The sequence below is a fragment of the Penaeus vannamei genome, chromosome 24 (assembly GCF_042767895.1).
Source record: "Penaeus vannamei isolate JL-2024 chromosome 24, ASM4276789v1, whole genome shotgun sequence".
In the NCBI taxonomy this organism is placed as follows: Eukaryota; Metazoa; Arthropoda; class Malacostraca; order Decapoda; family Penaeidae; genus Penaeus; species Penaeus vannamei.
In genome coordinates, this window is record NC_091572.1 from 35599680 (window position 1) to 35609679 (window position 10000).

General features: G+C 45.5%; 1 protein-coding gene across 3 annotated transcripts in view; it reads right to left on the minus strand.

Moving 5' to 3' along the window:
- Positions 1-875: 875 nt before the first annotated feature.
- Positions 876-10000, minus strand: part of LOC113811226 (uncharacterized) — a 10733-nt gene continuing 1608 nt past the window's right edge. For all 3 annotated transcript variants that reach the window (XM_070138738.1, XM_070138739.1, XM_070138740.1), the window contains exons 2-9: positions 8076-8157; positions 7538-7710; positions 6727-6888; positions 6395-6486; positions 3799-3940; positions 2209-2340; positions 1868-2040; positions 876-1134 (exon numbers count right to left, since the gene is read on the minus strand). In XM_070138738.1, the coding sequence (XP_069994839.1) occupies positions 1041-1134; positions 1868-2040; positions 2209-2340; positions 3799-3940; positions 6395-6486; positions 6727-6888; positions 7538-7710; positions 8076-8157 (1050 nt within the window). In that variant the 3' untranslated portion in view covers positions 876-1040. The remainder of the gene's footprint in view (positions 1135-1867; positions 2041-2208; positions 2341-3798; positions 3941-6394; positions 6487-6726; positions 6889-7537; positions 7711-8075; positions 8158-10000) is intronic.

The window sequence follows — 10000 nt, forward strand, 5'->3', positions numbered from 1 at the left end:
ATATGTGTGTGTGTGTGTGTGTGTGTGTGTGTGTGTGTGTGTATGTGTGTGTGTGTGTGTGTGTGTGTGTGTGTGTGTGTGTGTGTGTGTGTCTGTACGTTCGCGCGCGCGCTTGCGTACGTGCGTGCGTGAGAGAGAGAGAGAGAGAGAGAGAGAGAGAGAGAGAGAGAGAGAGAGAGAGAGAGAGAGAGAGAGAGAGAGAGAGAGAGAGAGAGAGAGAGAGAGAGAAATACAAAAACAAAACACATGAACACAGCTTTCTCACAATGCAAAAGAAACATCAATTGTTCAAATTCTCCAAAACATTCACATATGATACCTTAACATTAAGAGGAAAAATGCACATCTGGAAGCACGACCACGATCCAAGGAGACGGTGCATGCATCTATACTCGAAAGTCACTTCATGATTTAGCAGGAGTCGTCATGCACAGTTGTTCATTGCTTACTGTGCCTTTTCTCCTTCGCAACATGTCAATTAATTACTCACGTAGAGGAAATGGTTCGTTTAAAAGCTGCTTTGGGTTAAACCTGTCTTGTTTGTAAAAGCGAATACTATGAACAAAATTATTGGAAACCAAAATCATACATATCCATTGAGTCTCCGTGTTGCCCCCTTAAGAAGGTTTACGCTTGAGAACCATTATCTTAGAGGGAAATAAATAAAGAAAAATACTGTGACTTTGTGTGGACTTACATGCACGAGTGACTATAAAACAGCAATGAACATTATCAATGAGCTGACATAATTAAGTAATAAGGGTAACAGAAATACAGATAATAACATCAATGTTATTATCTTTTTAATGTCATTATAATAATTATAATTATCATGATCATAATAATCATACCAGATAACATTCAGGTTAATGAAATTTTGCGACAAGTCCGGTAATAATCATCACTTTATTTCCAGAAAAAAATACTTTTGACATACATGACACAGATACAGAAATCTTCAGTGTCTTTGTTTCCCTTCCTCTCCGTTTATCTTTTCTCCTTTTTAAATGGTTCTCTTTTCTCCTTTTTAAACGGTTCCTTTAGCGTTTTCCCGCCTGTATTTTCCTCATTTCTTCCCAGTACTCGACCTCGCTGACGCCTTCCCACTCTCGCTTCGACAGCTTTTGGAAGAACCTGTGTGGGAATGAAAAGAAGATGAGGTGGTCTGCAGTATGGTGACGATTGGGGTGAAAGAAGCTCGTTTCGTAAGAGAGAGGGAGAGAGAGAGGGAGAGAGGGAGGGAGGGAGAGAGGGAGGGAGAGAGAGAGGGAGGGAGGGAGAGAGGGAGGGAGAGAGAGAGAGAGGGAGAGAGGGAGAGAGAGAGAGAGAGAGGGAGATAGATAGAGAGAGAGAGAGAGAGAGAGAGAGCGAGAGAGAGAGAGAGAGAGAGAGAGAGAGAGAGAAGAGAAGAGAAGAGTATTTTCTCTGGCACTGATGCTGAGATTACTGTTATGTAAGGGAAATCTCATTACAGACAATTTCCTCTAAGTTTTCTTTATTTCTGTTTGGTTAAGGTGTATATATATATGTCGACAGTTTCGGAGTTTTCTTAGTATTTCAGGCACGGGAAATGTGCCGCCTCGAAAAATCTTGAAAGGGGAATTGTCCCCCTTGTCATTAAATCTGAGCGAGAGGGAAATCCGCGGGGAGGATTACTTTTGAGGCGATTTACAGCGATTAATAGATGAAATCAGAATTCATTTGATTTAAAAATAGAAAAAGAAAGGGAAAAAGAAAGAAAAAGAAACAAACAAACAAATGGCTATTTCAGTAACGAACAGAAAAGAGATCAAAAGCGATCCTTGTCTTGATTCCGACTCTTTAAAACTGATTTTGGCTTTGATATTCAGCGCTGATTTTGCCTTACTTTTCTTGCACTTGTTGGGAGAGCTCGACTTCGAGATCGGTAGGTGTTGAGAGGATGGCCTCCAGATTACGTCTGAAGATGCGACTGTCGTTGGAGCCCATGAGGTGTGTGGCCACGCCCTCCGTGCTGGCCGAGAACTGCACGGCCAGACGAGCCAAGTCGCTGCCCGCGTCCTGGGAAAGAATCGGAAAAAGAAGTGTTATTGGAAAATACAACTCCGGGAAGTGTTTGCGTGAGACGACGAATAACTGAATAACTACGAAGTAAATAATGGAAGAATCCCCAAAACGTTTTAAATGAACCATCGAATGAACAGTACCCACGTCTTCGTCAGTAGTTACCTTGCAGAACTTGGCGGCGAGTTTCGAGGCGTCCTTGATCTCCTGTTGCGCGGGATGCCATTCGGGAGGTTCGCCCTCGCACAGGAGGCCCATCGCCACTGCGCAGGCGCTGATTACTCCGATATTCCGAGACTGAGGATAATAGTTTGACGAATCTTTGTTTAGAAGAAATAAAAAAAAAAGATCTGTTTCTAATATGGCGGTAAATATGTATACTGAGAGAGAGGTGAATTGAAATCACCGCGCGTTACTAATATGGCGGTAAATATGTGAACGAAAATCACCGCACGCTACTAATATGTCGGTAAATATGTATACTGAGAGAGATGTGAACGAAAATCACCGCACGCTACTAATATGGCGGTAAATATGTATACTGAGAGAGATGTGAACGAAAATCACCGCGCGTTACTAATATGGCGGTCAATATGTATACTGAGAGAGATGTGAACGAAAATCACCGCGCGTTACTAATATGGCGGTAAATATGTATACTGAGAGAGATGTGAACGAAAATCACCGCACGCTACTAATATGGCGGTCAATATGTATCCTGAGAGAGATGTGAACGAAAATCACCACGCGCTACTAATATGGCGGTAAATATGTGTACTGAGAGAGATGTGAACGAAAATCACCGCGCGTTACTAATATGGCGGTAAATATGTATACTGAGAGAGATGTGAACGAAAATCACCGTGCGTTACTAATATGGCGGTAAATATGTATACTGAGAGAGATGTGAACGAAAATCACCGCACGCTACTAATATGGCGGTAAATATGTATACTGAGAGATATGTGAACGAAAATCACCGCGCGTTACTAATATGGCGGTAAATATGTGTACTGAGAGAGATGTGAACGAAAATCACCGCGCGTTACTAATATGGCGGTAAATATGTATACTGAGAGAGATGTGAACGAAAATCACCGCGCGCTACTAATATGGCGGTAAATATGTATACTGAGAGAGATGTGAACGAAAATCACCGCACGCTACTAATATGGCGGTAAATATGTGTACTGAGAGAGATGTGAACGAAAATCACCGCGCGCTACTAATATGGCGGTAAATATGTGTACTGAGAGAGATGTGAACGAAAATCACCGCGCGCTACTAATATGGCGGTAAATATGTGTACTGAGAGAGATGTGAACGAAAATCACCGCGCGCTACTAATATGGCGGTAAATATGTATACTGAGAGAGATGTGAACGAAAATCACCGCGCGTTACTAATATGGCGGTAAATATGTATACTGAGAGAGATGTGAACGAAAATCACCGCGCGTTACTAATATGGCGGTAAATATGTATACTGAGAGAGATGTGAACGAAAATCACCGCGCGCTACTAATATGGCGGTAAATATGTTTACTGAGAGAGATGTGAATTGAAATCACCGCGCGTTACTAATATGGCGGTAAATATGTTTACTAAGAGAGATGTGAACGAAAATCACCGCACGCTACTAATATGGCGGTAAATGTTTACTGAGAAATATGTGAACGAAAATCCTCGCGCGTTACTAATATGGCGGTAAACATGTATACTGAGAGAGATGTGAACGAAAATCACCGCACGCTACCTGGAAGAAGGGCATATACTCCTTCAGGACGTCATCGATGAGCGTGTTCCGTGCATAGGACAGCACCACCTCGATCTTCACGCTGGATCTCTCCACCACCTGCTTCAGTATGCTCAGAGGATAGCCTGTGATGCCGATATGCCTGCAGGAGGGAGATGTTCATTCGTGGTTCAGTCTATAGTCCGTCTCATTTGTATCTTACTCGGTTCTGCGTGTTTATTTGATCTCTAAACCTTCTTTTCTTTTGGCTTCTATATCTAACATTTAATTTGACTTCTTTCCATGTGCATCGCCTTGACCCCACATCTTATGACCTAACCTCCCCTCCTTCCAAGTGTGCACCCCCTCCCCTCCTTCCAAGTGTTCCCCCCTCCCCTCCCCTCCTTCCAAGTATTCCCCCCTTCCCCTCCCCTCCTTCCGTGTTCCCCCCTCCCTTCCCCTCCTTCCAAGTGTTCACCCCCTCCCCTCCTTCCAAGTGTTCCCCCCTCCCCTCCCCTCCTTCCAAGTATTCCCCCCTTCCCCTCCCCTCCTTCCGTGTTCCCCCCTCCCTTCCCCTCCTTCCAAGTATTCACCCCCTCCCCTCCCCTCCTTCCAAGTGTTCCCCCCCTCCCCTCCCCTCCTTCCAAGTGTTCCCCCCTCCCCTCCTTCCACGTGTTCACCCCCTCCCCTCCTTCCAAGTGTTCACCCCCTCCCCTCCTTCCAAGTGTTCTCCCCTTCCCCTGCCCTCCTTCCACGTGTTCCCCCCTCCCCTCCCCTCCTTCCAAGTGTTCCCCCCCTCCCCTCCTTCCAAGTGTCTCCCCCTTCCCCTCCCCTCCTTCCAAGTGTTCACCCCCTGCCCTTCCCTCCTTCCAAGTATTCACCCCTTCCCCTCCCCTCCTTCCAAGTGTTCCCCCCCTCCCCTCCCCTCCTTCCAAGTGTTCACCCCCTCCCCTCCTTCCAAGTGTTCTCCCCTTCCCCTGCCCTCCTTCCGCGTGTTCACCCCCTCCCCTCCCCTCCTTCCAAGTGTTCACCCCCTCCCCTCCTTCCAAGTGTTCCCCCCCTCCCCTCCCCTCCTTGCAAGTGTCCCCCCTCCCCTCCTTCCAAGTGTTCCCCCCCTCCCCTCCCTTCCTTCCAAGTGTTCACCTCTCCCCTCCCCTCCTTCCAAGTGCTCCCCCCCTCCCCTCCCTTCCTTCCAAGTATTCACCCCCTCCCCTCCCCTCCTTCCAAGTGTTCCCCCCTCCCCTCCCCTCCTTCCAAGTGTTCACCCCCTCCCCTCCTTCCAAGTGTTTCCCCCTTCCCCTCCCCTCCTTCCAAGTGTTCACCCCCTCCCCTCCCCTCCTTCCAAGTGTTCCCCCCCTCCCCTCCTTCCAAGTGTTCCCCCCCTCCCCTCCCTTCCTTCCAAGTGTTCACCCCCTCCCCTGCCCTCCCCTCCTTCCAAGTGTTCCCCCCCTCCCCTCCCCTCCTTCCAAGTGTTCCCCCCTCCCCTCCCCTCCTTCCAAGTGTTCACCCCCTCCCCTCCTTCCAAGTGTTCTCCCCTTCCCCTGCCCTCCTTCCGCGTGTTCAGCCCCTCCCCTCCCCTCCTTCCAAGTGTTCCCCCCCTCCCCTCCCCTCCTTCCAAGTGTTCTCCCCTTCCCCTGCCCTCCTTCCGCATGTTCACCCCCTCCCCTCCCCTCCTTCCAAGTGTTCACCCCCTCCCCTCCCCTCCTTCCAAGTATTCACCCCCTCCCCTCCCATCCTTCCGCGTGTTCCCCCCCTCCCCTCCCCTCCTTCCAAGTGTTCACCCCCTCCCCTCCTTCCAAGTGTTCTCCCCTTCCCCTGCCCTCCTTCCGCGTGTTCACCCCCTCCCCTCCTTCCAAGTGTTCACCCCCTCCCCTCCTTCCAAGTGTTCCCCCCCTCCCCTCCCCTCCTTGCAAGTGTTCCCCCCCTCCCCTCCCCTCCTTCCAAGTGTTCCCCCCCTCCCCTCCCCTCCTTCCAAATGTTCACCCCTTCCCTCCCTTCCTTCCAAGTGTTCCCCCCTCCCCTCCCTTCCTTCCAAGTATTCACCCCCTCCCCTCCCCTCCTTCCAAGTGTTCCCCCCCTGCCCTCCCCTCCTTCCAAGTGTTCACCCCCTCCCCTCCCCTCCTTCCAAGTGTTCCCCCTTCCCCTCCCCTCCTTCCAAGTGTTCCCCCCCTCCCCTCCTTCCAAGTGTTCCCCCCTCCCCTCCCCTCCTTCCAAGTGTTCACCCCTTCCCCTCCCCTCCTTCCAAGTGTTCCCCCTCCCCTCCCCTCCTTCCAAGTGTTCTCCCCTCCCCTCCTTCCAAGTGTTCACCCCTCCCCTCCTTCCAAGTGTTCACCCCTCCCCTCCTTCCAAGTGTTCCCCCCTTCCCCTCCCCTCCTTCCAAGTGTTCACCCCCCGCCCCCCCTCCTTCCAAGTGTTCCCCCCTCCCCTCCTTCCAAGTGTTCTCCCCTTCCCTTGCCCTCCTTCCACGTGTTCACCCCCTCCCCTCCTTCCAAGTGTTCACCCCCTCCCCTCCCCCTACTTCCAAGTGTTCACCCCTTCCCCTCCCCTCCTTCCAAGTGTTCACCCCCTCCCCTGCCCTCCTTCCAAGCGTTCACCTTCCCCTCCCCGTTCATCTCACCTCGCTTTGCCCTGTTCCACGACCTTCTGCAGCGCCGGCAGTGTCTCATTCAGTATTAGGTCCAAGCTCTCGGCAAACTCAAGATCATGAACCTGCAGTAGAAAACCATGACGCGAGTACACCGAGACTATTTATCAAAAGTGACTGAACACCCCTGGTTATTCATTATCCTAAATTATTAATTAACTATCTTTATTATTCATTATCCTAATTTATTTCTTAATTATCCTAATTTATTCATTAATTATCCTAATCTATTCATTAACCTAATTCATTCATTAATTATCCTAATCTATTCCTTAATCATCCTCATTATTCAAAAGGCGACTAACCTGGATGACGTCAACGTAGTCGAGGCCGAGGAGCTTGAGGCTGAGGTCGACGCTGCTGGCTACTCGCTCGGCGGAGAAGTCGAACATCCGCTCCACACAGGGCTCGTAGCGGCCGATCTTGGTGCCGATGTAGTAGGCGCTGCGAGGCACGTCCTTCAGGGCCTGGTGGTAATGGCAGGAGGGGGGGGGGGGGTGTTTATACGTTCATACACTCAGACACACAGAGACACAGACAAATACACGCGCGCGCGCACACACACACACACACACACACACACACATACACACACACACACACACACACACACACACACACACACACACACATATATATATATATATATATATATATATATATATATATATATATATATATATATATATGCGTTCTTTTTCGGGCAGCATAAACATGGCATACCAAACGTTAGCTGTGACAAGAATTCAAATTTCATAAGCTTTCAGTAGATATCCAATGGACATTCTGCTTCGAACGTGTAACACTGCAGAAGACACTAAGAGACGATAATTCTGCACGGAAGGCATCCACAACTGTACCAAACGTCTTTTTTTCGAACATAACTCATCATACCACGACTCTCTACTAGAAAAAAATATCTAAAAAGCTGCTAACTCCCTCCTAAAATGTCTAAAAGCTTTCAATAATCCCAATTCTCAAAGTTGAAAAGAGTAAACTAACTCATTCCTACAATGTCTAAAAGATTTCAATAACCATAAAATTCCCAAACTCGAAAAAAGTAAACAACAAGAAAATAACATAAAAGTAATAAAATATACTTCCAACGTGTCTTACCTTCCCCAGTACCTCCTCGCTCCTGCCATTACCATACCAAGGAGCAGTGTCGATATAGTTCACGCCGCTTTTAAGGGCAGAGTGTACCATGTTCACACACTCTGCCTCCGAAGTACTCCCGTAGAGCCCTCCAATGGGTCCACCGCCTAAGGATAAGCGGGACACCTGCATCCCTGAGGAACCATCAAATGCAATGAGGATAAACTTGTATAAACAACGAAGAAGAATGTAGTCTCTTAAAAACGAGGTATGAACCGTAAGAGTACTATTAAACATCACATGGGAACTCTCAGTATGTGAATTCCTAAAGTACTTTTACATGGTGTTCAATATGTATCTACATCTCTGTTCACACAAATCTTTCAAGGTACCATATGTTTTTCTTTATTTTACGTATTTACATCATTTTCTTCCCCCACCCCTCACTCTCTGTTATATCTAGCCCTGTTTTACACCCCTTTCGCCTGTATTGAGATATAAATATTAATTTATGTTACTCGGATCTACCTGGTATGTTTAAGCCACGCAAAAGCCTCACCTGTGTTACCCAGAGGATGGTATGTCATCTTCTTGACAGCCTCTGGGTCATGGAAGCCCTCTACAAAAGTTGGTTGGTCCATCTGTAAAATTTAATGATTTATATTAGCTATAAAGTTTATCATAAAGTCTTGAACTCATTTGACTGTAGTAAATTTTCTGTATTCATTTTACCTGTGGAAAGGTATGAATGAGAACGAATATCTTCACAATACAAGATATTCGTTCTCATTCATACCTTTCCACATTTGTCAACATTACAGTTCATTCATTTTACCTTTAGTTCGAGGCCGAGAGGCAATCCTTTTACCTACTGCTCCGTCAATTACTCTTTGTGTATTACAAGCTTCCTCAATAAATTCATTAACACACTGGTATTTACACAACGTTAGCGAAAACCTATAGGAAGTATTGGCCACTGCTAATGACAAACCAATGTGTAGGTCACTAATTCTTCATCAAAGTAGTGAATCCAGTGCTTATTCTCCCATACTCCTTACCATCATATTTACAGTCTTGAATGTATTCAATCTCTCACTGCCCGGCACATCACATGGTCTGTTATTCTCAACAGCTAATAATTCATTTACGAATAAATATGCATTTTCAGTCTATTTACTTATATGTCTACTTTATTTGATGCCGTGTAATACAAATAGAAAGATAAAAAATTCTCACTTCGTATTACGATGTCCACCACTTGCTCTGCACAACACCAAGACAAAAGATCAAGTGCTAACAAATCCCCGTAAAACGAACCAAAACCACAATTCCGCACTATTACCGCGAAGAAGAAAACAATACTACATCTTTCACCAACCTAAAATTCTGATATAACAACTCACAAGTATTTACAACATCACTTGCTGATTCCGCCGATTAATTACTGAATTATATTAATAACTAAACAAATGTCTCACTGTGTAGCTTATTTTAAGAATTTGCTGGTCTATAGAACGCCTGTATACTTAATATTGTCTCCCTTCACTCTTCAGTCACATTTACTTATTTTCATCACTGAACCGACAATAAAAAAACATTAATTGGATAACTTTTAAAACACAACACTAACAACTCTTTGCATAACTTGAAGAGACTGTTTAACGAGGCAATTTGTTATTTTTTATTTATTTGATAAAAATTAGTAACATAATTATCTGAAAATATTTTATACTCATTAAGATCTACTAATGATAAATCTTTGAAGATCGGCACGATACGAAATTCCGTGTACAAAGGGATTGTGATCGAAATACTGGTGATACTGCATTATATATGTGCAAACAAAGCATGTGGATACACTGTCAGGAAAGATTGAACACATTTAGTACAAGATAGTCGAACAAAAATTATCAAATGGTTATTATTTCATTACATACCTTCTATATTATAGTTTTCTCCAAGCGTATAAACAGTTCAGATCTGCAGGTTGAAACACATCTCAGACAGATGATTGAACAATGAATAATAGAAGAAAAAGTCCCAGTATTTTATGAAAAAGTCCTCTAGTCTGCAGTAGCAAAACTGTTGCGGCAGAAACATCACTAAACTAACCAAATAAACAGTACTTTGATGACGACAAAACAGTTGTAAACAGAGCAAGCAAGATCTACAATTAAACTGTCTGATGATTGCCAAGTTGGAAACCACTTGCTCGCGGTAGACTCTCGACATTCGATTTGTTGTTGACATTCCACGAAAAATGTTTCTGCCATTTTAGACGTAACAAAAATCCAAATGACATGAACAGGTTTCTAAGTCTTTACAGAATTATTTGATATTAGTGTGTGTGTGTGTGTGTGTGTGTGTGTGTGTGTGTGTGTGTGTGTGTGTGTGTGTGTGTGTGTGTGTGTGTGTGTGTGTGTGTGTGTGTGTGTGTGTGTGTGTGTGTGTTATATATATATATATATATATATATATATATAT